Source organism: Gadus chalcogrammus, chromosome 3, assembly GCF_026213295.1.
Source record: "Gadus chalcogrammus isolate NIFS_2021 chromosome 3, NIFS_Gcha_1.0, whole genome shotgun sequence".
In the NCBI taxonomy this organism is placed as follows: domain Eukaryota; kingdom Metazoa; phylum Chordata; class Actinopteri; order Gadiformes; family Gadidae; genus Gadus; species Gadus chalcogrammus.
The window spans coordinates 5,766,718-5,793,899 of NC_079414.1; the positions used below are offsets into that span (position 1 = coordinate 5,766,718).

Consider the following 27,182-nt stretch of genomic DNA (forward strand, 5'->3'; position numbering starts at 1 on the left):
TTTAGATTCTGGATAATATTTGTATTGGTAAATCTGCCCTCAGTGTTATTAGCTGAATATTTGATGAATTCTCAATGATGTGAAATGGTAAAATGGCAATGCTGTAATTGAGATGTGATTTTTCAATGTCCAAAGTATCATACACGTTAATCAAACCATGGCAAATTTCATGCAGGTTGTAAATATACAGTATTAATGCAAATATTAGCAACATTTAAGGCGCATTCAAATACTCAATATAGAAGAGGAAGCACATTGTGGGCAAAAATGTCTGAAATCAATTTAGAATAGTATCAATCTTGAGATTGCACATACACATATTGGCACAAACACAAACCAGAAATACGCTACAGGATGGAAAAAAAACCAATATAACAAAATAATGACAGCCACAACACGACAGAATAAATTATAAAGAAAACACAACACAAAAATATGGTTTGATATTGTGTTTGAAAAAGAGAAAAAAAGGCCTTGTTGGCAAGAAGCAGAAGAAATAAATATAAAATAGGAGCCCATTAAGACCTGGTTATACCTTGCTTATACTCTGGAGATTCATCATCGCCGATTCTCTGCATTTGAGTTTCCACTGTATCATCCCAGACGGGCCTGGATTCAAAAACATCCTCTGTTGCAGAAGGTACACTGGGTAAAGGTTTGGCACCGGGATTTGAGCTCTGCAAGGAAGGGCTATCATATCTGAAGATGACTGAATCTGGACATTTGTTATCCACACTGTTCATATCCTCGATATCCACTGAAGAACTAACAGAGGCCATTCCAGCCGAAAGTATTTGCACTTTGTTGTCTTCAAAAGATTGGTCAAAGGAGTGCTCTTCTGGTTCATGCTTAGCTTTAATAGATGGACTGGACACTTCATAATTATTATCTGAATTACATCTTTCTACTTTTTTGTAATCTTTATTTGTACCATTGTCAGCCTCAGACCTAGTTCTGCATTTGTCATTGGCCAGTTTCTCAACGTTGTATCTTTGACCATAGTCCAACGACGACATCAGTGGCACTTTTACAGGCATTTTGGATTTGCTGTCTTCCTTATTTAGTTCATTAGCTGGGATGTCCGATTCTGCTTTAGTATTGGTTGTAGATGGCATCTCGATGACAGAGCTCGGTTCCTCATCCTCATCCTCATCCTCAGCAGAGGAATCTGAGGAATCAGGGCTTTGCTCTGAGTATACTGAGCGGGTGACTGTGGAGGTGGCCGATCGCAGATCCGCTATAGTAGAGTCCAGGTAGTCTAGAGAGGATTTTGGGTTTGCATCTTCACTTTGGACTGCGGTTAGACTTTCCAGAGCAGGTTGAGATCCCAATTCAACATCTATGGATGCATTAATGGTTTCTAAAGATAGATGTTTACTCTCTGAAATGTCTACCATGGTTGTAATGGATGTCCTACATTTTGGAATAGGGACATTATCAGTAGCACTCTGTGACTCAGGTGCTTCTTCAGAGAAAGTGTAGTAATCTTCTGCCATTACTGAAAAAACCCCATCAACAGGATGTTCTATGTGAAAGAAGGAATATTCCTCTCCTTCACAGCTTCTACTTGTCATGTCTACAGCACCCCCCCGTGTCATCTCAAAGAGTTTACCTTCCTGAAATTGAAAGGGGTTAGGGGCTCCATCTTCATGTGGTGTACAACCAGGTGAGTCAGGGTTTTTTCTCTCTTCTGCAGGGCTTAAAATATGATTGCCCTCTGCTTCAACTCGTGAATTAATGGCTGCACCATCATATTGTACTTCATCTTCTTTCCTTCCTTGGCTTTGACTCCAAGGCACAATATTACGTTGATCATACCCCTGGTCAGATAGGTTTTCCAAAAATGACTTCTTAGCTACTAGCTCAATATTATTTGTACGTACCTTCTCTTCTTCTTCTAAATTACGAGCTACACAAGTAGAACTTAAACCATCTACTGAGGAAACCTCTGCATCATGATCAACACTATGCTCATCTACCTCAGGTGTGCTCTCTGTAGTACATTCTTCAGGGACTTGCTCTTGTTTCTCTTCAAATTCTTTTTGCAAAGGTCTATTTTCCACCACATTTTCACATTCAGTTTCCAATAAGGTGCAAGATTCTGCAGATTTATCACCAACTGTGATTGTGGTCTCCAGTTCCATTTCCTCAAAGGTTTTAATCTTTGATGCCATCTTAAACATTTCCTCTTCTGGGGTAAATTGTCTACTGGTGACATTATCCTCTTCTTCATTAGCTTCAACAGGGGAGTTTTCATCCATGTCTTTTGAAAGATGTTCCAAGACTTTGCCATCAGAGCTTGTCCTGTCTTCATCAAGCGGCAACGAATGTATTTTGGATTCCAGTTGTTGGGTTATTGGTTTATTTTCCTGCCAGTTATCGTCTTTGTCAATAGATTTTTCATAACCAAAGCAGGCTTTGAGTTGGGAGGAATAGTCTTCATAGACCACTGTGTTACCGGATATTGTCTGTGTGTCGTTTTGGTGAGTTGGACTACCTTCTAGAGAGTCTGGGCAAGGAGATTCTCTCGAGGGGCTCGCCTCTATTGAATCGGGCGAGTTTGTTGATGACTTGTCCTCCATGACAGGACTTGACTCTAGTGAGTCTCTGTTTGAAGGACGTCTGTCTGAGCCACCCAGGACTAGAGTGTGTAGGTCTACAGGTCTTTGTGGCATTTCCAAATGGCATGGTATCTCCTGAGGGTCTTCCCGGCCTTCCTCACTATCAACTATTGTCAAGCATGATTGTTGCCCACTGATGACTTCACATAAGTCCCTGGAATGTAGCATTGTGATGGCTGTAGTTTCAAGATTTACCTCTGATGAAGAATATTCATCTTTCTGTTTTTTCTTGTCTTCTGACATAATAGTATTTTCTATTGAGGATTTGTGCTCAGGGTCATTTTCTTGGTAATAATCTGTTACAGGATGGTAAGGAGAAGGCTCTGCGTCACTGTAATCCCCTTGTGTGTCTTCTTTGGAAACTGCATCATCTTCTTGTTCAAGTCTATCTTCTAATTGTATTTTCTCATTTGTTATTGAGCAATCATCACCTTCCCCAGATGATTTAATGTCCCGATGATGGACCTTTTGGACTAGGATTATTTCTTCAAATGTTTCTTTGATGAGCTCCTCTGATGGTAGCATCTTGATTACTGGGGCCTCCTTGATCTCTTTATCCAAGTCCTCACTGTGTAATGACAGCATGCCTGACATATCGTTTTCTGTTGGAGATTTGCCATGGGAGATATTTTTCTCAATGCGTACTTCCTGGAATTCTATTTCCTCTTCTGAAGCTGACAGCAATGCTTTGACCTCTACATCATCAGTGGATATTTCATGACACTCTTCACTCACTTCTATTTGTGTCATTTCAACTGTTGCTGAAGTAGTTATATCTCCTAAATCAACACTGTCTACAACTTCTATCTTTTCACCGGTTGCATTCTCATCCTGACAAGATAATTGAAGAGTGTCTCTACCATAATTATTTTGAGGGAGGATGACTTGTTCAATTATCTCCTTGGTAATATCCTCTTCTGGGTGCCTCTCAACCACTGGTCGCTCATATATCTGTTGGTCCAAGTCCTCACTGAGCAATGACAGCATGCCTGACATGTCCTTATCTGTTGGAGATTGGCAATGGGAGATGTTTTTCTGAATGCGTACCTCCTGGAATGCTATTTCCTCCACAGAGCCCGATGAAAACGCTTTGACCTCTACATCATCAAGTGTATTTCCACGACCCTTTTCACCACTCTCTTCAATTTCTGTTATTTCAACTGATGCTGAAGAAGTCTTATCCTCTAAACCAACACCATCCACTATTGCTTTTTCCTGTGTTGTATCCTTATCCTCACATGAATATTCAAGCTTATCTCCCCCACGATTCTTTAGGACAACAATAACCTGTTCAAATGTGTCCTGGATACTATCCTCTTCTGACTGGCTACCAACCACTGGTGTCTCATTTGCATGTTGGTCCAAGTCCTCACTGAGCAATGACAGCATGCCTGACATGTCATTCTCTGTTGGAGATTGGCGATGGGAGATGTTTTTCTCAATGCTTACTTCCTTGAATGCTATTTGCTCCACAGAAGCTGACACAAACACTTTGACCCCTACATCATCATAAACCATGTTTTCATGACCCTCCTCTAGGACATTACTCACTACTTTCTGTGTTATTTCTGCTATTGAAGTAGTTATATCCTCTAAATCAACTCTATGTACAAGGCCTGTATTTTCCTCTGTTGCATCATTATTCTCAAAAGACAATTTTAGGTTGCCTCTATGACGATTCTTTTGAGGGAGGATGACTTGTTCAAGTATCTCCTGGGTACTTTCCTCTTCTGGCTGACTCACAACCAATGGTGTCTCATGTACATGTTGGTTGAGGTCCTCAAAGAGCAATGACAGTATGCCTGACATATCCTTCTGTTTAGGAGATTGGAGATTGGAGATGTTTTTCTCAATGCGTACCTCCTGGAATGCTATTTCCTCTACTGAAGCTGACGCTTTGACTTCTACACCATCAGGTTTATTTCCACGACCCTTTTCAGTACTCTCTACAATTTCTGTTATTTGAACTGTTGCTGAAGTAGTCTTGTCCTCTAAATCAACACCATCTACTACTCCTTTTTCCTGTGTTGTATCTTTATCCTCACATGAATATTCAAGGTTATCTCCCCGACGATTCTTTAGGACAACAATAACCTGTTCAAATATGTCCTGGGTACCATCCAGTTCAGGCTGCCTACCAACCACTGGTGTCTCATTTGCATGTTGGTCCAAGTCCTCACTGAGCAATGACAGCATGCCTGACATGTCCTTCTCTGTTGGAGATTGGCGATGGGAGATGTTTTTCTCAATGCGTACCTCCTGGAAAGCTATCTGCTCCACTGAAGCTGACCTAAACACTTCGACCCCTACATCGTCAACAACCCTGTTTCCATGACTCTCCTCTAAGTCACCGCTCTGTTCTATTTCTGTTATTTCTGCTGCTGAAGTAGTTCTATCCTCTAAATCAACATTATGTATTAGGCCTGTCTTTGTATCTGTTGCATCTTGTTCCTCCCACGATAATTTTAGGGTGTCTCCCCGATAATTCTTTTTGATAAGAATAACTTGATCAAATGTCTCCTGGATAACATCCTGCTCTGGCTGATGAGCAATTACTGGCCTGCCTGCTAGAAATTGCTCCAAGTCAGAGTTTAGAAGGGTCAACATTCCAGTCATATCTTTCACTTGTGTAGATGGTTTATTAAAAATGGTTCTTTCAATACGAGTCTCTTTGAATTGTGGTTCCTCTACCAAATTCATAGATACTGACGTGGTATCTTTGGGACTGCTCCCTGTTTGTTCTGCTTTTTCTTTTGCCCCTTCTGACACATAGTCTGCAGGTCTTTCCTCTAGGTAATGGTCCAGATCCCTGTTCAGAACAGACAACAGACCCGACATATCCTTCATGGCTGTGGCTGTTTTGTATGATACTTTCCTTTCTACATGAACTTGTTGGAGATGTGGCTCGACTGTATCTATTACAGAGTATTTTGTTGACTTTTCCTTCTCCATATCGTCATCCTCAATTTTCTCTGAATAGTAGGCTTTCTTTTCATTAATGTCTGATGGCCCTTGATGTTTGGTACTCTCATCACTTACATGGTTATCCGTGCTCTGTGCAGTTTCCTGGAATGCATTCGATTCAACTCCGACGTCAGGTGTATCAAGCTGATCTTTACCATCCATCACTCTTGTTGTCTGCTTGAACAATTGATACTCTGGACTTTCCTCCAGCTCAGCCTTTATGTCTGCACTGAAATCTTCTGAGGGTCTGCGATCAGGGCTTATCTGCATGTCTTCACATGGCTTATGGTCACTGCTTAGACTAACAAATCCATTATTGTACTGCGCTTGACGTGCATCCACATTTGTGTCTGCCTCCACATGAGAAAAGCTTGACGTATCTTGTGATTCCTCAGAGTCCTCTCTTGAGACATTCAAAGTTGAGCTAGTTGTAACAGCTATGGCTTTGTGTTCAAAAAGGCCGGTTTTGTTCTTTGAAGGATCCTGTCCAGTCTGGAATGCTTTCATCAATTCTCTAACAGACATAGTCTCCTCTAATCTTTCTGTCTGCGACCTGGGGGATTTGGGCGATTTTGGGATTTTAGGAAGTTCCGGCATGTCTGACTCCATCCTCTCTGTGGAAATCATTGGTTTTCCATGTGGGACTGATGGTTGTGTACTTTTTAATTCTTCCTCTTCGTGCACCATTTTCTGTAAGGCTTTAACCCTTTCTTTGATTGATCCTATTGGTGTTTCAACAATGAAAGGAGATGTCGGAGGCTCCATGGATACGCTTCGTGCCAGGCCAGTCTCGGCCAGTATTGTATCCCCATCCAGAGACTCCTCAGAGCCCATTCTTTCCATCTCACCCTCAGAACTGCTGCATCCCGATTGATCCCTTTCTTTAAGTTTCCTACGGATAGGTTTTTTGATATCTGGAGGGCGCCTCTTGCCATCAGACTTCAGCCCCATTTGTTCAACCCTGTCCTGAATGAGGTCATCTTTAGAGGACATAATGGCAATAGGTAGCTTTTCACGGCCCTGGTCAATTTCGCTGCTCCGGAATGAAGTAGTGCCTGACATGTCCATGACTTCTGTAACACTTTTAGATAAGGGTTTTGTCTCAATGAATGTATCCACCCTTGAGTCTGAGATTACCACCCACTCCACACCTTCTACAGAATGTTGAACAACCTTGCTCCTGTCCTGTTTCTCATTATATTGTTCACTTTTCTTGAAATGTTCTCCCACCACTATCTTCTCAAGACTGTTTGCCGCTATTCTGTCTCTATTGGTTGAGGTCTGATGGTCAATTTCTTGTGTTGTCAATATAGATGACATCTTAATGAGATCATGTTTTATCTCAAACACGTCTGAAAGGAGATCGGGGCTTGCGAGTGTAGCTGGGTCAACAGGGTGATTTGTTTGAAAGGAGAATGTCTCAGTGGATTCAGTTTCATCATCTTTCATTGGAAAAAATGTAACAAAGGAGGGCAAGAACGCAGGGGAGAAATTAAGTAGGAAAAAGAGAGACATCGGAAAATTGTGGTCAAAGCAGTGGCATAAAAAGTATCTTCAGTTCAGAGTTCAGTTCATTAGATGAAGACTGAAAGGTCACTTGAGAAGGACAATATGTGACCAAGTGTTCCAGATGCAGTTGGTTTAGGGAGGGGCTTAAGCGAAGCAGAGGAGTAACATAAAAGGTAGGATATCGGCAAGGAAAACCTATCTCCTATGTTTGACTACATGTTTAAAAATACAAGTTAGAATCCCGAGAACCAGAATAAAACACATGAACCTTGAGGTGAAACAAATAGACAAGAAGAAAGGATGACAGACAAGGAAACATCTCAAGATTGGTGTTATATGAATATACATGTCTTCTTAAAAAAAACAAAAGAAACATTGTGGTATAAATGAGGGATACCTCGATTTGTAATCAACGCATCAAAATCAGGACTGGTGAAGATTTGTTTAATTGGAAGGCAGATCTGTTATAATGCAAATTGATCTCAATTTATTTCCTCTGCCTTCTGTGGCCTCTTTCTCAAAATAATACAGCAAGTTCTTGGAGACAAGATACAGATCTTCAAGAACATTATCAAGCCAAATGCTGTAGCATTCACCATTGGCTTGCATTTGTGCGTTGTATGTAATTGTAGAAAGGTACGAAAAACTTATGTTTGAAGACAAAGTGCAATTATGAGAAGAAAATACGACTATCCCATTTAAAGGACAATTCCAGTATTTAGCACATTGAGCCCTATTTCTGGTTTGTCTAGGATGAAATAGAGTGGTTGACACCAAAAAAAAATTTGGCTCGGGTATTTGGCTCATTTCGAATCGCCCCTGCCTGCTTCACAATGGCTGGCTACGGGCATTCACAAACCTGTCCTTAAAACCACACTAACCGTTTGTTTACACAGAAATGTGAAACTCACCGAGTGGTTAGTGGTGTTTGTGATGTTCCTAATCAAATATCGTAGCGAAATACAGTTTCTGTCCTGTTTTATTTGGCATTTTGTAAATCCATTGAAACGGAAACCGGACGGAAACCGGAAACGGGAAGGGGGGCTGGTTGAAGTCTTTTCGCTCGGTTCTCCGGATCAACAGTAGGGCTAGAGCCAAGCGAAAAGACTACAACCAACCCCCCTTTCCGTTTCCGGTCAACGAGCAATGAGTCTTCCAACAGAAATCAATGGATTTAAAAAATGCTAAATAAAACACGACAGAAACTGTAATTCGCTACGATACTTGATTTGGAACATCAACGAACAGCACTAACCACTCGGTGAGTTTCACATTTCTGAAAATGAACATTTAGGGTTGTTTTAAGGACAGGTTTGTGAATGCCCGTAGCCAGCCATTGTGAAGCAGGCAGGGGCGATTCGAAATGAGCCAAATACCCGAGACAGGACTAATCGTAAAAATTTCGGTGTCAACCACTCTACTTCATCCTAGACAAACCAGAAAGGGGGCTCAATGTTCAAAATACCGGAATTCTCCTTTGAGTCAAATATTCCTAAATTTGCCTTACATGCAAATGCTTATAATAATTATAAGGTTAGGTTTATATATTGAATGGTATTGTTACTGATCAAAAGGATAGATGATGAATGGGTTAGGATGAATGAAGGATGCTGGATGAACCATGAAACCCTTCCAGACATGCATTTACAAAATATGTAGAACATTGCTAGTCAACAATGTCATTTTTGTCAGGGATTTTGTTAGAAATGTTTGTTATAATCTTGCTGTCCAGTGACTGAAAGCTGATTGGCAAGAACAATTAATGGCCAAAGGGAATACTTTTTACGATATTTATTATTCGTTATAATTGCTCTGTTTGATTTGCATATTGATTATTTTCGGTAAATTATGTAATCCCTATACGGCCATTATTTGTGCTGTTGAAGGAGGAAAGGGGAAGAATGGGGGTTTGGAGCAGAATCCAATACAGCCATAGCAGAGCGGTCAGAGTTTAATACATACTACATTTGTTAGTAGCATTATTTAGCAGCATCCATTCATTTGTCATTACACTATGTTAAACATTACAATCTTGGCACATACCTTACCTATATATGATACACTATATATATATATGGAAAAAATATATATAAACAAAATTTTCTTTTATATAGGTGTGGTATATTGTAATCTCACCACCTCATATTAACTTGTTTTGTCAAACATTACCTGTGAGATTAAAGGGTAATATTTACTCACATTTCTTGTCACTCTTCTCACTCTGCAAAAAAAAACACATTTTGGTTAGTTCCAGCTCCAATTACTTTTATATGATCTTAGTTGTAACCAAGGGGATAACATGGCCCAAGCTTCCTAAAACTCTTTTTTGTTATCTCATATGGTTCGAATGTATCTTAAATGGGGTTCACCTACACTCTTATGTATTAACCACATATCAAACTATTTACCTCATCATCAGCATCTTGATCAGAATCCGACTCCTGAGGAGGGGAGCAGAGGAAACAGTTCAATCCAAATCACTGTGATTATGCCATCAGTAACAAAGGTAAATATTGTCTATATTACTGTGTATAAACATTATAAATCCATACATAAATAAACACAAGTTCACCAATGTACGATGGTAGTTCTGACCTTGCAGTATGTTGGGAGTGTGATGTTGAGATTACAGATTGCGTTATGGTTCAGTGTGCGATACGTGCGTGGGTCCTTGGTGAAGGACAAACGGCCGCAAGGCTCCTGGGCTGTGTCCCGAATCTGCAGATCAATTATACAACTTTTGAATCCAATAACAACACAAATGGTCTGTCATCTATTGAGACCAGTTGAAGCGGCGATAAAAAATTAACGCTTACTTTAATAAACAAGGCAAGCCGGTTTTCCTTGAAGGCAAAAAAGCTGAATGAATGGTGCTGTCCACTCTTCGTAAGAGGAACCAGGTTTCCAAAACAGTCAGCAAATATAGGTTTTCCCTCCAGAACCTACATAAAAAAACAAACATTTGAATGATCTTGCTGCCGTCGTTAATAAACCATTGTTAGCTCCATCTGGAGGTATTCCCAACCTTACAGCCCTCCCTACCTCCACGTCTCGGCTGCGGGCCACCTCTGTGAAGTTCTCCTGCTGCTCCAGGGTCTTGTCCATCTTGTCATCCGTCATGCAGAAGCAGCGGAGCCGCGCCTCGATGGGATCCAGCGTCTTGGCGAAGATGACGAACTTGGCCATGTAAGGAACACAGATAATCTCCCTGTACAGCTGGGAACAGAAATTCACCGACTCCTGCACCTGCCGGCAGTCTATCAGCCAGAACCTACGGGGACACAGCGAGAGAGAGAGAGAGAGAGAGAGAGAGAGAGAGAGAGAGAGAGAGAGAGAGAGAGAGAGAGAGAGAGAGAGAGAGAGAAGCATGAACCAAAGTTTGAAGTGGACATGAGATAGATTACTAAAAGAAAAGACAACGCAAGGCTTATGGTAAAATAATGTCCTTCAGTGGTGGTTAGCAACATCGGCCTTTAACCACCTCGTACATTATTTTCCAATAAAGCTACGTACCGGAGTGTTATATTCTTTTCATTTTTTTTGTATTTTTTCATCTATGTTTATTTATTTATTTATTTATTTTTTATTTATTATTTATTTAGGCCTCGGAAGACACATTGAGGATCAAGATCCTCATTTTCAATGGTGCCGAGGGTACAACAGGAGTTAATACATTGGAAAGAAAATAGAAAATAAATATTAAATAAATATGCATATAAAATACAGTAAAATACAATGGTTGGGTCAAGAGTAACAATCATTGCAGGAGAAGGCAGGTGTACATATGATAAGACTTGTGAATTCCCTAAGTGAAATAAATGAGCACAACCTTAGTGATTTTTGGACCTCATTCCAAATGAAGGGTGCCTTAAAACAGAAGGCTGTCTTCCCCAGTTTTGTGTTGGCATGTGGCAGATGCAATGTAAGCAAGCTTTGGGAGCGTGTATTGACGGTGTTACGGTTCCAGCTTATGAGAGAGGTGAGATATGGTGGCATTATCCCAATGATTGTTTTATAAATTAAAATTGTCCAGTGAAAATCCCTTCTTTCAGACAGGGCTGGCCAGCCAACCTTGTTATACAAAGTGCAGTGGTGTGTGCCATAGCGGTCTCCTGTTATAAAACGTAGGGCAGAATGGTACACAGCATCCAGGGTTTTTAGGGTGCTGAGGGATGCATTGTCATAGATTACATCACCATAATCTAAAACTGATATAAAAACAGACTCAATAATACGTTTTCTGGCTATGTAAAAGTTGAATTGAGTTAATCAGCTCAAATTTAATCCACATTGTTGTTTAAAAGTGGTTTGATAAGAGGGCAGTGCATAGGGGTGAGAGTTGTGAGGGATTACCTGGCAGAGACATTTGTGGTGAAGGACACACATTGGTTTACAAATGTGAGTGGAGTGGAGCCGGTGATGTCTTCCCACTGGGCAGGTGTGGTTCCACCTGCAACATGAACACCAGGTAAACTAAGAAATATATCAACATAGAAGGATATACTCTTCTACGAAAACCTCAATACCATTTTAGTACGTTGAAACTGTTAAAAAGTGATGTAATCTTTGAATCTGGACAGGCATTACCGGTAATACTGCACAGCAAACGCAGGGTGGGCGTTTCCCCAGTGGTAGTCCCATCGTTGTTTGAGCTTTTGGGAACAGGGATCGTCATGGTGATTGGTTTGTGGAACTTCCTCCTCCGGGGTTCCAGCGTGACGATAGGGCTGAACGTGGCCTTGTTGCCCAGGATCTTCCTCACTAACTCCAGACCAATTGGCTGGGCCTATGATGCAAGGCAACATTGGTTTCAATACAAACACATGACAAAGTCTTGGTGAGCGTGGGTTTGTTGAGTCATTCACCTGTAGTCCAACTCTTATCTTCTTGGTGAGGGCTCCCTCTGGAAACACAGCCTGGACCTGGGGCACCAGGGTACTGCTCAACACCCCGCCCTCGGGGCCAATCAGATGACTGTCCTGTTTGATCCGCGACACCACTGCAAAGTACTGGGGGAAGTCCCTGGTAATGATGCGGCATATTCTCTTCTTCTCCAGTTCCTCTGGTGAGTCCAGCTCTACACAGAGAGACCATAGATGAGTCATCCAGCAATTACTAGATTAAAATGGTGTTTCAAATGAAAAATATTTTGCATATTTATACAATTTATATTGAGTGTTGTCAAGTCATGTGCTCAGTATCTGAAATTATGCAGTGCTGCGCATACTTTTTACTGATACTGCAATTCCTATCCCGTGCAATTATATTGTTCAACATCATTCATGAAATTATCCAAATAATTAAAAAAACACCAAAGGTCTCTGCCCATTCTTTCAGATTGATTAAACCATGGGTGTGGTACCAAACTGAAACCTGTATGTACGTGTGCATACAGGGATTTCTTGTAAACAGGCCCCACCACCTCCCTCACCCTCGTCCATGCCGTTCAGGATCTGGTTGAGCTCTTCCTCGGTGTAATCACAGTGGTGCTCTCTCCAGTTCTCCCCCGTCTCGCTCCTCAGAATCACTAGCTCCCTCTCCGTCCCACGCAGGGCAGCAAAGTGGGGGATCTCCACGATAACAGGCCTACCATCCAAAAGTTTGAAGAGGGGAAGAGTAGTATGGAAGTGGTTGAGGTGAAGGAATTTATCCGAAGTGCGGGGGAAGAGCAAACAATAACTGGAGTAAAAGACGATGAAACTCACTAGGGATTGAACTCTGCTCCATGTACAAAGTGGCCATACACTATTTATTCATTTATTTAAAATAGAAATTAGGCAGGGTGAAAAACGTAGCATAGTGAATAAGGCAATATTTGCATTAATTACTTTACTTTGTTCACAATTTATCAAGCCTACTACGAAGCCATGGTTATTTTTGGTCGGGTGAATATTTTAATGAAAGCATTCTGTGCGGCGGTCTGTTTTTATATAAGACCCTGCATCATAAACAAGCTCTCAATTCTTTGAATCAGTATGGTATGGTAATTTACACAGAGCCGAGTCCATTATCTTTGTGCCGTGCTTATAACGATGCAAAAAAATAAATAAAAAATAAAATAAATGTGAACAATTTGAAGTCATACATGGCCACTACTAGAGGCAAATACAAAGTAAACCCTTGAGGTATGAGGTTATTATATCGAAATAAGGCCTCCTCTATGTCCAGCATCAAGAAAAATAACACAGAAGACATTCAGCTAAAGTCAAAGGAATGGAATACAAACAAAACGTCCCTTGATCTCTGTCCTATAAAACAACATTCTTTCTGTTGCTGTAATCTATTGTTTTGAAGAGAAATTAAGACACAATGTTTGTTGTAAATTTACTATTTCGCGGATTTTATTGTGAAAAAATATTGTGGCCTTTCTCTGTTATATGCTCATAGCTAGAAAACGGCAACCTTTAATTACCTGGGAATTCAAAACTAACATGGAGTACTTTGAGAAGTTGTTATCAGTACAAAGAAAATGACTTCTATTGTTATACATTGTTGTATAAGTTATATCGATAAAGCAAAACATGTGGATCAAAATAAAGGAACACAATCTGGGAAACAAGGAACAACTCCTTGTAGGGGACAAAATAAAACAATTAAAGGGAAGGGGTAACCAGAATGCCATGGGGTTCTGCGGGCCTCAAGCAGGCAGCCATACCCGAGAAACTTGGTCCCTGGAGGACCCAGCTGCAGGATGCGACTGACCAGGCTCTCGCCCTCGTTAAGAGGGGGCGGAGCCGTGGGGAGGTGGAGCTTACTGATCCATACGCAGCAGGTAGAGGAAATTCAGGAAAGAACATGAACCCACACATCCATGCACTCTATATCACGAGAACAGGAACAAAGCATGAAGTCAAATTACTGATATTTGTTAATTTGTGTAATTTTGTCACGGACTGTTCATATTTACATTTTATCTTTGTACATTAACTATAAATAAATAAGTCATTGCTGAAATCTTTTTATGCTTTGTGAGCATTTTGTAGCAGTTGGTTTGCGTGGGTGGTCAACTCAGCTCTGGAAAGTCCACCTATCTTTCCTACTTCATCTTAGCAGACTCGCACTAAGCAGCCTCTCAGGGACCCGGCGTGGGATCGCTTGTCCTCGACGCACACAATATTCCTATAGTCTGAATGTAAGCTTCTGTCCACAACACAGCACAGCCTTACCCCAGGAACTGGGCCCCGGTCGGGCCCACTTCTATGATGCGCCCGGCCAACCCCTCCCCCTCCACCATGGGGGGCATGGAGGCCAGACGGTGTCTCTTCACCAGCCTGCAGGTCACCCGCGTCGGCGCAGAACACTTTCTGGGAGGCACTATGATGCGCAGGCCGTTGTGACGGCAACCGCGCATGGCCCCTCCCCTTGCGTCCACCATGAAACTGACCAGGAAGCTGAAGAGACGGGACATGATCAATTAGATGTTAACATAGAAACAACAGGGTGGTTGAGGGCTGCAGAATTGGGACAGAATGTCATATTGGAATACTTCTGTTAATCTAAAGCAGTTACAGCAATGGGGACATGATGATATGGTGTATATTACACTATTGTATTCTTTATCATTTATTTTATTTATTTTTAACTCTATTTGTGCGTTGTCATTATATAATATACAATGCTGTTCTCAATTCAGGTCAACAAATACGTATTCAACAATGTGTTAATATCTTCAAATTGGATGGGTCTCCATGCAGATAAGAGCAGTAGTCACTGCAGGCAGACGACTGATGAAACAGCATTCTCATGTCATTCCAGACAGTTATATTTACACCAATTTGTTATAAGTAGGGAGGGAAGATTACTTTGTTAGGAATACTGATGCTTGATAAGAGATTCACATCATTGTTGTTCACCAGATACGATTTTCCCAGTCGTATTATACACTATATAATATGATATTATGGTTATTAAATTATATTAATATTTTATGCAAAAAGACAAAACATGCACGTGACTTCTGTAAGGAAGTTCAGGGGAGCGGATGAACAGAAAGGGACGTCCAGGGTGGAGAGAGTCACCTGCTGTTGTCATGGTCTAGGCACGGGGAAGAGCGGCTAGAGGCGGAGAACACAGCCAAACACCACCACAACACACAGGACAGCACAGAGACCACACCACAGAGAGGACAGCATGGAGAGGACGGCACGGAGAGGACAGGAGTGGACAGAGAGGAGGCACAACAGGAGCAGCATGAGACCAACCAACAAGAGAGAGGGAAGGACACACACATTATGTGTGGACGAGAGAGGGGACAATGAAGGACTGAATTAATCAAAGTAAATGACACAGTGCTCATATCTGTGTGAGGTGTGACACTGAAACATGCTGCGTGTACTTGCAATTTTGTGATCCGGCTCTTGTGCATATCCAAGTGTACACATGTGTGTACGTGTGCATGCATTTGTGTGTGCGTGTACGTGTGTGTGTGTGCGTGTGTGTTTGTGTGTGTGTGTGCGTGCGTGGACTAACCCAGAATGCAGCAGGCTGGATGATAGCACCACGTTATCAAGGTGCTCGGTTCCCCAGCTCAGGCGGAAAGAGTCCTTATCATTCTCTCTTGACAAAGATGCCACCTAGAGGCCAGGAACCACATTGTCAGCAGAAACATTTTCAGGGAAGGAATCTATTCTTGGTCTTATTCAACTCATGTGCTCTGATGAGAAGGCACAGCACAGGAAGAGCATTTCAGTACCTGGTGGCTTGAGAGCATATCCTCTATGAGAAGCCCCTCTCTTTGGTAATGTTGGTTTGGGTTCTGGTTGGGCCTATGGAATGAGATCAGATGAACACATTAAAGTTACACTTCAGAACTGACGGCGGGCCACCTTGTTCCCACTGGAATACGTATATGTGTGTGTGTGTGTGTGTGTGTGTGTGTGTGTGTGTGTGTGTTAGGGTGTGTCGTGTGTGTCTGCACGTTTGTGCATGGGTGCGTTTACTTATTTTTACATATTTTTTTTAACTATCTATTTACTTTATATTGTATTGTTGCTGCTATGTGGCTGTAGAGGAACGAAGCACAATAATTGTACTCTTCGTACTTAATAAGCAATTCTGATTCTGTGTGTGTTTGTGTGTGTGCATGTTTGTGCCTGCAGGTGTGTCTGCATGTTTTGCATGTGTGCCTGGTTGGGCCATGTGCGTGTGCGTGTGTGTCTGTCTGCGTACATCTGTGTTCTCTGGCTGAACCCCCACCTGTCCAGGTTGTGGCTCATGTAGCTGAAGCCGTCTAAGTAGTGTCCTGGCAGAGAGTCATCCCCCAGCTCCCTGAGGTCCTCGGCTCTCAGGTACTCACTGCCATCACCCGTCATCGTGTCCTCACCTGGAGAGATGGCACACAATGGGAGAGGGAGGGAGAAAGAGAGAGAGGGAGAAGAGAGAGAAGAGATATTCATCAATTCGGCGTTCGGACATTCTCTCTACCGTTTACTTGGAGGTTAGATAGCGAAAGAGGATGTAGGTTACTCATGATAACATTAAAAGCATATACTGAACCGTTTAAACATTGTGGTTCCAATGGACAGCTCTAACCTTGGGATTTTTCCATGTGGAACCTATTGTCCTTTCATTTTGGATCTAAGTGACTAATCAGACAACGAACTAAGAATTTGGTATGTTATTGAGCAAAGACATTTGAGCCTTTGCAACCCGTTTTTGGCTGCAATCACATGCCATGCTCACATTGTGATTATTATCTGAAAAATGATCCGTACGGAGAATACTCATTTAGTCTTGACTTTTGGAAGTACTCACCTTCTTCATCAGACACATCTAGAATCTCTGTCATGGTCTCCGGAACATTAAGCTTGTGTTTCTCTGTCACCGTCTGAAATTAGAAAGCGGACGAAGAATATATTTCTGTGAATATAACTTCCAGGCCCATTTTATACATAACCACCCAGACTGAATGCACTTACGGTTGTCGTGGTGATGACCTCCTCGGTGATGACCTTGAGGGTATCCACGACGGAGATGTACCCCAGCCGTTGAGCGATGGACAGAGCCGTGTTTCCATTCTGACACAAACAGAGAGGAACAACTCTTATTGTTTGGGGTACACACAATAAGGGTACAATAATTCACCATTAATTAGCATTAGTAATTGCAGTAATAAGCATTAAATAACTATTAACGAACAACTACCTAACAGTTAACTAATGGTCTAGTTATCATTTACTAATGTTGTTCATGTTGACTAAGGTACTTATTTATATTAGTAATGTTAAAATTAATACCTTAGTTAACATAACAAATCTTAGAGTAGGCTATATTATTAAACAAAATAGTTTACAAATCTATGAGTTGTATTGTCATCGACTCAAGAGAAGAAGTTTTAACCCCCTGTTTTAGCTCAAATTCAACCCTATGAGATTTAAAGGATCTTGGAAGGAGGAGAGCATGTCACCCAGATGGCTACTGCCCACAGCAACTTTGTGATACTTTCTTAGTCCCGTGGTTGTGTATGTGCATTACAATGGACGATGTTGCATATGAAATGTGCCAGACACCTTGGTTTTATTCTATAAGTGTAGCCCTCTCTCGGACGCAAACATCAAAACCAACCACTCTTCAGACAAGAGTTTGTCACATCCACCAACACTGGCGTGTATTAAGACATATTACCACGTTTAAATCCAATACAACTTCAAAGACACACCTTCAAAAGGGTAGCCCTGTTGTCATGGAAATGCATATCTGTCAAGCCAGTTCAGTGTAGCTTAATGGTTCATAAGACAAACATACTGCGTATGTAGTAAGTGATAGTTTTAATAGCTATACACTATTGAAGGCTGGGAGGGTTTTCTTACCAGAGTGGTGGTGTTGGGTTTGGCCCCATTCTGTAGTAACACATTGATGATGTGTGTGTTCCCTTGTTGAGCTGCCTGGTGGAGTGGTGTGTAACCGTTCTGCAGAGAAAGCACAAAATAACACTCTATTTAATTTATACAGAAATTTAATGTTTAAACGTGTGTGTGTTGTCAGAAATACTCAAACTTATTATCTTTTCCACAGATTTGTGAAATGCTGAATCCTACCTTAGTTTTGCTATTGACGCTTGCCCCTTGCTGTAAAAGGAAGTTGACCATCTTGGTGTTTCCATAGTGACAGGCCACTATCAGAGGGGTATATCCAAGCTGGGAACGAAATGTGAAACACATAAAGTTATGATCTAACACACCTGAGTAGAATTCAATGATTGTCCTTTAATATCTTAGCTACTTGTTGATAAACAAATGCTATTAAAAGATTAATCCTTCTCTTTGGACAGCTTTTGGTTTTTATACTGGTAGGTTGCTGGTCAAATTCTTACATGGATCGCACACGGCGCACGTAAAAACAGTATGTGTATGAATTGGGCATACAGTTTCTTCCCACCTTTTCACCTGTGGAAAGCCTAAACTTTGAATTCTATTGGCTGGAGCAAGCATGCATGTGAGCCAACCAGCCGTTCGGGAATAGCCTGGAAAATAGGATTCCTGTCTGCATTCGAAGATACGCGTCCATAGAATGAATCCAAAATGGACCATATTTCATTATAATCACGGGTCCAGTTATAAGAAAGAATGAAAAAACACACGGACAAAGTCCAACGTGAACATCGTATCATTATGCCAACAACACTGAATTAAATGGATCTGTTAACCAACAGTGAATAAGAACGGGATGAACTCAGGCAAATTGTGGTTCTGGCCTGTATTTGTATTTGTATGCATGGATTTTCATACAGACAAAAATAATTCTGCGATTCTATAATAATCTATAAATTGTTAGACAATCCTATAACGATACATCACGATATATGTCTAACGATGAACCTAATGACTATGATAAGGTAAAGTGCTGGATTTCAGTCTTAATTCATAGTCCAAACCGAGTTTTTCATTTACTAGTTTTTGGTTGGTTAACTTCTTTTCAAGGTTCAAGGTTCCTCGAATCCTGTGCTGAGCGCCAACCCGAGGAGCAGGGAAATCTGTTCAGAGCGCCTTATTTTATTAATTAAAATATCGATATTTGGGGCAATATTTCCTGTCTAACTCTTCAGGCATAAAGCATAAAAATGCAAAAGAAAAAGTGTCGATGCTCGTATTTCACGAAGAAGGGCGACGATATGGCCGTATGGATATTCTGTCCCACCACTACTGTGTTGTACCTTAGTTTGTTGATCCAGGTGGGCCTCGTGCTTAGCGAGCACTTCTGCTGCGCTCACTCTGTCCTCCTGGGCTGAGAGGTGGAGAGGAGTGAGTCCACTCTAAAGAACACACACACACACACACACACACACACACACACACACACACACACACACACACACACACACACACACACACACACAACACACACACACACACACACACACAAGAGATCAGAAGAATCAATCACAAGCTGTCTATAAATGGTAAAACATGTGTGTGTGTGTGTGTGTGTGTGCGTGTGTGTCTTTGTGTGCTTGTATGTGTTTGTATGTGTGTGTGTGTGTTCGCGTGTGTCTGTGTCGGTCTGATATAACAGATGTGTGTGTGTGTGTGTGTGCGTGTGTGTCTGTGTGTGCTTGTATGTGTGTCTGTGTCGGTCTGATATAACAGATGTGTGTGTGTCACCTTAGTGGGTGCGTTGACGTGCGCTCCCTTCCCGAGCAGCAGGCCCACCATGTCTGCGTGACCCTCCTGGGCGGCCAGGTGCAGAGGACTGACCCCCTGCTTGGTCAAGACCTTGGTCTCGGCCCCGTACTGCAGCAGGGCCAGCGCTATGGCCGTCTGTTTCTTCTTGGCTGCGATGTGCAGCGGGGTGTAGCCGTTCTGGATCACGGAGAACAGTCAGTCATTCCGTTAAGCATTGATCCTTGGGCCATACGACTGCTATTCTTTATTTCTGTACAACGTTTTTGATTTTTCAGAAATATTTCACATGCAAAGAAAAGATGTAGGTTACTCATGATAACATTAAAAGCATATGCTGAACAAAATATACAGATGTAGATCCCGTCCAACAGTACATTGAGTGTGTGTGTTTGTCACCTTGGCTGTGGCGTGAGGGGACGCCCCTTTATCCAGCAGCAGCAGCGCCACCGGCTGGTTGTCATAGTGAGCTGCTACATGCAGAGGGGTCAGGCCGTTCTGCAGAGGGAAACATGTTGGTGGATTGAACACAGAGAAGATGGGCCCTGTCTTGCATCCAGCGAAATTTACCTTCTACACCGCATGTGTCGTTGCTAGTTTGCAACTGGCGCGGAGCGTTATTTTCCCTCCACAGGCGCGGTCGCTAGATTAGGGAATGATCTTGCGCCCTAACCCTGCGTTCACACCAAAAGATGCATTTGCTGCCCGAACGCGTTGACGCCTGAGTTTTGCGGCGCGTCAAACTTTTGACGCACGTCAAAAGTTGAAATATTTCAACTCAAGCAGCATTTGACGCGCCGCAAATACGTGAACGCGCCCTTCGCCCGTGCCCGGCAGCGGGCACGGGCATGCCGCGCCGCAAATCAGATTTTGACGCGCCGCAAATCAAGTTTTGCTGCCCGTTTTCTCGGCAGCAAATGCTGCGGCAGCAAAGCAGCAACGCGTCTCTACTATGGCGACACATTAGTGCCATAATTCACTAATGTGATAAAAGATGCATTCGGGCGTATTATATTATTCCACACGCATAGATATTAACTGCGAGCGCGCAAATGATCTCTGCGCGCGCGCAAATGACCTCTGTGCGCGCAAAACAGCCTCTCGCGCGCGCAAATTACCTCAGCGCGCGCAAAACAACCTCTCGCGCGTAACAGCCTCTCGCGAAGATGTTTTTACGCCGCTCGAATTTGATTTTGGCACTATGGGGGAGGGAACCAAGGCAGGGCGGGCTTTCCTATGATTGGCCGTTTCTGAAGCGCGATATTTGATCGGACAGCCCTCCTCAGCCTTCCTCTCATTCAATTCTGAATTGTACAGTAAATGGCTGAAACGATAGTTACTTATTGTAACTCTAGATTCTATGAGTATAGGCACAGCCTTTTAAGGCTATTGCTATTGGGTTACCCCTAGGCGTGAGCCGTAGCACTGAAAAATGTGTAATCCCCGCCCACCGACAGCGTGGGCCTCAATTACGTCCGCGTGCGGCGTGCCTCAACAACGTCCGCATTTCGCAGATATAGCCGGGCGACGGCGGACGTTCTGCTCCCAATAAACAGCTTTTCTTCAGCTATTTAAAGGACAATGAGGCCGACACTTAAAAGGCTGCGCCTATGCTCATAGAATCTGGAGTTACACTACGTAACTATCATAACTATCTAACTATGAATGAGAGGAGGGCTGAGGAAGGCTGTCAATCAAATATCGCGCCTTCAGAAACGGCCAATCATAGGAAGCCCGCCCTGCCTTGGCTCCCTCCCCGATGTGCCAAAATTAAATTCGAGCGAGCGTAAAAACATCTTCCGAGAGGCTGTTACGCGCGAGAGGCTGTTTTGCGCGCGCAGAGGTAATTGCGCGCTCGCAGTTAATATCTACGCGTGTGGAATAATATAATACGCCCGAATGCATCTTTTATCACATTAGTGAATTATGGCACTAATGTGTCGCCATACTCTACATTCACTTTGAATGGGATCACGACGCGCGTCAACTTTTTGCATCTTTTGGTGTGAACGCAGGGTTAGGGGCGGTTCAGCGAAAGGAGGAGGCGTGTTCTGGTGTGAACGCAGGGTTAGGGGCGGTTCAGCGAATGGAGGAGGCGTGTTCTGGCGCAAACGTTCCCTGGTGCTATTTTGCAGTTTCAGAAAACAATTGCGGCACAAACCAGGAAATACCTGGTTTAAAGTCATTGCCGCGTTGTTCAGATGCTGTTTTATGGGCGCATGCATAATGTTGCTTGTGCACCTCGCGCATACACTTTGCTTCTCTCATCTACCCAGCCAGAGCCACACATTCTTGGTAAATTATTTGGGAAAAAACAGCTGATACAGCGGTAATAAGTTGTACTTTTAAATCAATGCATCTGCAGCAAACACATGTTTTCACACACAGACATCGTGTACAAGCCCCTAACTTTTTGGATTGATGAGTATTTGATCGTGAGAAAACATTGTTGTACCAAGAGTGAGTGTTAAAAAGAATGAATGAATGCGGGTGCGGGTGTGTGTATGTGGAAAATAATTAATGAATGCGGGCGTGCGTGTGTGCGTCCATCTGTTTAAACACACGCAAACTAAACACGTAACGCATAATACAGTCCATGGCAATGTACATTAACGGGGGACACATGCATATTAGTAACACAAGTCGATAACGTTAGAAACAATGTTTGTTAATGTATTGCGTATATCATTAAATAGAACCACAGGTACCGCATATCATATGTGTATTAAGTTTTCTTTGCTGAAATTTATTTCAGGACTTAGTATTTCTGAAGTTGTAAAATAAAACGCTATTCCATGTGTGAATTAGGCCACATTATTTGGCGCTTCTCACTTCCGTTTCAGACTGTTAAAATAGGGCCCGAAGTGTCTGTTTGGGATCTAGCTTCTTCAATCCATCCAATAACAAAGACGTCAGGAAAAGACTCACCCTCCTGTTACTATAGGCTATGATAAAGAGTGCATAGGTTGTGAATGTCTCAAGCTCCCCCTACGATTACTATAGGCTGTGATAATGAGTCGTGCATAGGTTGAGTATGTCTCCAGCTCACCTTCCCTGCATCGTCAGGCAGAGCTCTCCGTTGAAGCAGGAGTTTTGCCACATCAAGGCTTCCATATTTAGCTGCCACGTGGAGAGGAGTGAATCCTTTCTGCAGAAGGTAGATTCAAATCCAGGATGTTATGCTTCTCAAAGCCTTCCTGTTTATTTTACAAACGTATGTCCATACATTTGGCTGTTATCTTGGTGGCCATCAGTAGTGTTTGAATTAAAAGTGGATTAATCTAGCCTGGTGGACAGCAGTGGTGTTTGTATTACAGTTTTTCTCGATTGTATACACACAAAAAATGGAACGATGCACACAATTCTGAAAACTTGAAGCTCATGTATCAACAACAAGACTCCAAGCTATAAGCACAATTCCACTGTTTTCACATATATAGAAATTCTAAATCACATTTTTGAAAAACTCTAAGCACAAATCTCATCATGTAGCACACTTGGTTGACCTGGAAACACCGGCCTTCAAAATACAACAACTAATTACCAATAAGTCTAACTCACTTCTCACCTGTTCAATCTCAACTGGCAAAGCTCTTCAATCATGTGTCAGAGCATAAAAGATGCCTCAGATGAGCTCTACTGTGTTGTAGATATGGTCCTCTGGCCTGATCACGATCGGAGTTGGGATACAGACTGATTTACATGTATATCTGTTTCACCTCATTTATTTTCTTATTTTTATTTTTTGTTGGCTTACGAAAAGCTTTTTATGCAGTCAGTTCGGCTGAACATTTTACTGCATTACAATAATAAATAAATATTTGCTTCGTTAACTTTTTGTACATGTGCACTGATTTCATCATTACATCCTGCGAAAGACAGTCGAAACATTTTCTCACTGTAGTGTTTTTCATTTTACCTATCAGTGCAATTTCTCTACTGCAATTTGCCAAAATACTAGGTAACATTGGTTTATTGTCAGAACAATGTTGCAGTATCAACTATAGGTGTACAATATAACTCTCGGAAGTTGAGATTGTGAGCTTAGCCCATTGGAGCTCATTGGATGGAGACAAATATGCATTGTATCCTCATGGCCTCATGAAGCCAAAACAAATGTAACTAGTATTTTGATGCAAGTGTTTTGAATTGATCACACCAGTGTTTAATTGATGCTCTCTAAGAGATATTCATTTGATAGCTGTGTTTACTGTTTGGTGAAAAAAATCAGTTTAGAGGAGAATTTGTGGAGTTTTGAAGAAATAATTAACTCTTCTCAGGTTTGTGTTTGTTGAGAAATTGAGCTATAGTTTCAGAAAACGTGTTTAAACGATTGAGAAAAACTGTAACAATGGGTTGGGGTTATGGTACCTTGGTGGAATAGTGTTTGTATTAAAGGTCTCATGACATGCCACCAGGTGTGAGTGTGATTAGCCATTACAAGCCGTTTTGAAAATCTGGCTCTTCTGACATCACAAGTGGGCGTGTCCACATGTCTGCGTGTTTCAAAACGGCTTGTAACGGCTAATCACACTCACACCCGGTGGCATGTCATGGGACCTTTAACAATGGGTTGGGGTTCTGGTACCTTGGTGGCCAGGAGTACTGTTTGCATTAACAATGGCTTGGAGTTATGTTACCTTGGTGGACTAGTGTTTGTATGAACAGTGGGTTGGGGTTCTGGTACCTTGGTGGCCAGTAGTAGTGTTTGTATGAACAGTGGGTTGGGGTTCTGGTACCTTGGTGGACTAGTGTTTTTTATGAACAGTGGGTTGGGGTTCTGGTACCTTGGTGGACTAGTAGTGTTTGTATGAACAGTGGGTTGGGGTTCTGGTACCTTGGTGGACTAGTGTTTGTATGAACAGTGGGTTGGGGTTCTGGTACCTTGGTGGACTAGTGTTTGTATGAACAGTGGGTTGGGGTTCTGGTACCTTGTGGCCAGTAGTAGTAGTGTTTGTATGAACAGTGGGTTGGGGTTCTGGTACCTTGGTGGACTAGTGTTTTTTATGAACAGTGGGTTGGGGTTCTGGTACCTTGGTGGACTAGTGTTTGTATGAACAGTGGGTTGGGGTTCTGGTACCTTGGTGGACTAGTGTTGTATGAACAGTGGGTGGGGTCTGGTAATTGGTTGGACTAGTGTTTGTATGAACAGTGGGTTGGGGTTCTGGTACTGTGGACTAGTGTTTTTTATGAACAGTGGTTTGGGGTTCTGGTAAATTGGTGGCACTAGGTTGGTCATGAACAGTGGGTTGGGGTTTCTGGTACCTTGGTGGACTGTGTTTGTAGGACAGTTGGTTGGGGGTTCTGGTACCTTGGTGGACTAGTGTTTGATGAACGTGGGTGGGGTCTGGTACCTTGGTGGATAGGTTTGTATGAACAGTGGGTTGGGTTCTGGTACATTGGGGACTGTGTTGTATGACCAGTGGGTGGGGTTTGGTACCTTGGTTGATGGTTCTGTATGAACAGTGGGTTGGGGTTCTGGTACCTTGGTGGCCAGTGAGTGTGAGGCTCCAGCCTCCAGCAGCACAGCCGCCGTCTCCACCTGCCCCTCCCGAGCGGAGATGTGGAGGGGGGTGTAGCCGTTGGTGGTGGAGGCGTCCGGATGGGCCATGTGCTGCAGAAGCAGCTGGACGATGTCTGTTTTCCCCAGGCGAGACGCAATGTGCAGCGGTGTCTGGTCCTCCTGTGGAACAGAGGATGGATGTTGTATTCATGGGTTTGTTGAGGATGGAGAGGGAAACCAAATAGATCATGGAGAAAGAGAAACAGCCAGAAAAAGAAGCTAGATAATAAATGGTAGGTACATTTATGAATCAGATAATATTTGCCATCCCCTGGGGAGTGGAGATTGCAGAAGGAGGTGGTAAAAGTGTTGTGGTGCAGGTAAGGGAAGGGGTGGGCCCGTTGGCCTCATTGGTGGCTGAGCTGCCCCCGTACCCATTGGTCCTATACACTGTTCACAGTGTGCTCGGGGTCAAATACAGACCACTATTTGTAGCCACCAGCTGGCCAGGGAGAGCCACCAGCTGGTTAAAAGGTTGACAGTTACGTAGAATAAAACGTGAATGAGAAAAACGTTTATAAAACCTTTATTCTACATGACAGTTACGTAGAATAAATGTGAAAGGCGTTGCAGTTTGTAGCTGTCTCCACTTGGATGGATATAGTTACAGGCCGTTTACGTACGCGAGCCACGGCGTCTACAAGAGCCCCGTTCCTCAGCAGGCAGCGAACCACCTCCATCTGCCCTGCCCGAGCTGCCATGTGGAGGGCACTCTCCCCACGCTGGAACACACACACACACACCCACACACACACAGACACACACACACAACACACACACACACACACACACACACACACACACACACACACACACATACAGACACACCAAGACACATGCACACATCAAAAACACACACACACACACAACACACACACACACACACACACACACACACACACACAACACGCGAGCGCACAACACACAACCACACACCACACCCCCACACACACACACACACACACACACACACACACAATTATACTATCAATGAATAAGGATTAGGACTTGTGTTTAAAATGGCTATCCTAATTGTCCCATTGTATTGTATTATGTCTATTTATTGAAATGTTGTTCTGGTTGTTTGACTGTTTTGTACATTTGTATTTTTGTTTTTATTTGTATTGTGTAATCAGGGCATCATTGAAAAAGAGAGCCTACTCTCAATGGCCTTCCCTGAATGAATAAAGGTTAAATAGAAAATATGCCACAATTGAAATACTAGCTCACATTTAATAATGAAATCGACAATGATCTAGATATAAAAATGGGTTGCAGAAATGTCAGCCTGGGCTTGATCAGCCGTCCATTTGTTTTGGGGCTTTTCTGAAGGACTCACAATGTTGCGGACATCGGGCGAGGCCCCGTTCTGCAGCAGCAGCAGCACGATGTTGAGGTGACCCATGAAGGCTGCCACGTGGATGGGAGTCAGACCGGACTGCACAGAGGAGGGCAGAGCCAGGGAACAATGAGAGAGACAAGGTACCAGACTACACAGAGGAGGGTAGGAAACAATGAGAGATACAAGGCACTAGACTACTAGATTGTGACCCTTTATAACAGTGGCTACAGGGGCATTGGGCCTGCATGGGGCCTTACCTCAGTGATGGCCTGGATGGAGGCTCCGTACTTCACCAGCAGCTCCATGACCTTCACCCGGTTCTTCTTGCAGGCGATGTGCAGTGGAGTGAAGCCATTCTACAGTAGGAGGAGGGAATGGATAGATCAATAGTTTATAACCCAGAGTTTGGATAACGGCATTAAAGCATGCCTGTTGTAACTGCCCGCTTAATGCATTAGAGATTGTGCAGTAGTTTGGACACTTCTGATGCAAAATGTGCCGTATCAGAACGCTAAAATCAGCCTTTGACAAAAGGGCTTTTAGGAAAGGCTTTGACATCAACATCT

The 27,182-nt window shown here is 42.8% G+C and overlaps 2 protein-coding genes across 7 annotated transcripts in view; both read right to left on the reverse strand.

Moving 5' to 3' along the window:
* Positions 1-7,889, reverse strand: part of LOC130379047 (ankyrin-2-like) — a 34,242-nt gene extending 26,353 nt beyond the window's left edge. For 4 of the 6 annotated variants that reach the window (XM_056585628.1, XM_056585626.1, XM_056585627.1 and 1 more), the window contains exon 1: positions 536-7,889. In XM_056585628.1, the coding sequence (XP_056441603.1) occupies positions 536-7,100 (6,565 nt within the window). In that variant the 5' untranslated portion in view covers positions 7,101-7,889. The remainder of the gene's footprint in view (positions 1-535) is intronic. The other 2 variants (XR_008895079.1, XM_056585624.1) reach the window with 1 other exon arrangement.
* A 4,804-nt stretch (positions 7,890-12,693) lies between these two features.
* The window catches only part of LOC130379048 (ankyrin-2-like), a 35,165-nt gene continuing 20,676 nt past the window's right edge, over positions 12,694-27,182 (reverse strand). The window contains exons 12-29 of the mRNA XM_056585629.1: positions 26,874-26,972; positions 26,614-26,712; positions 25,898-25,996; positions 25,197-25,394; positions 22,761-22,859; positions 20,111-20,209; positions 19,694-19,891; positions 19,246-19,344; positions 18,131-18,229; positions 17,903-18,001; positions 17,012-17,110; positions 16,848-16,920; positions 16,290-16,416; positions 15,787-15,859; positions 15,564-15,667; positions 15,113-15,148; positions 14,261-14,485; positions 12,694-13,848 (exon numbers count right to left, since the gene is read on the reverse strand). Coding sequence (XP_056441604.1) covers positions 13,623-13,848; positions 14,261-14,485; positions 15,113-15,148; positions 15,564-15,667; positions 15,787-15,859; positions 16,290-16,416; positions 16,848-16,920; positions 17,012-17,110; positions 17,903-18,001; positions 18,131-18,229; positions 19,246-19,344; positions 19,694-19,891; positions 20,111-20,209; positions 22,761-22,859; positions 25,197-25,394; positions 25,898-25,996; positions 26,614-26,712; positions 26,874-26,972 — 2,151 coding nt within the window. The 3' untranslated portion in view covers positions 12,694-13,622. The remainder of the gene's footprint in view (positions 13,849-14,260; positions 14,486-15,112; positions 15,149-15,563; positions 15,668-15,786; positions 15,860-16,289; positions 16,417-16,847; positions 16,921-17,011; positions 17,111-17,902; positions 18,002-18,130; positions 18,230-19,245; positions 19,345-19,693; positions 19,892-20,110; positions 20,210-22,760; positions 22,860-25,196; positions 25,395-25,897; positions 25,997-26,613; positions 26,713-26,873; positions 26,973-27,182) is intronic.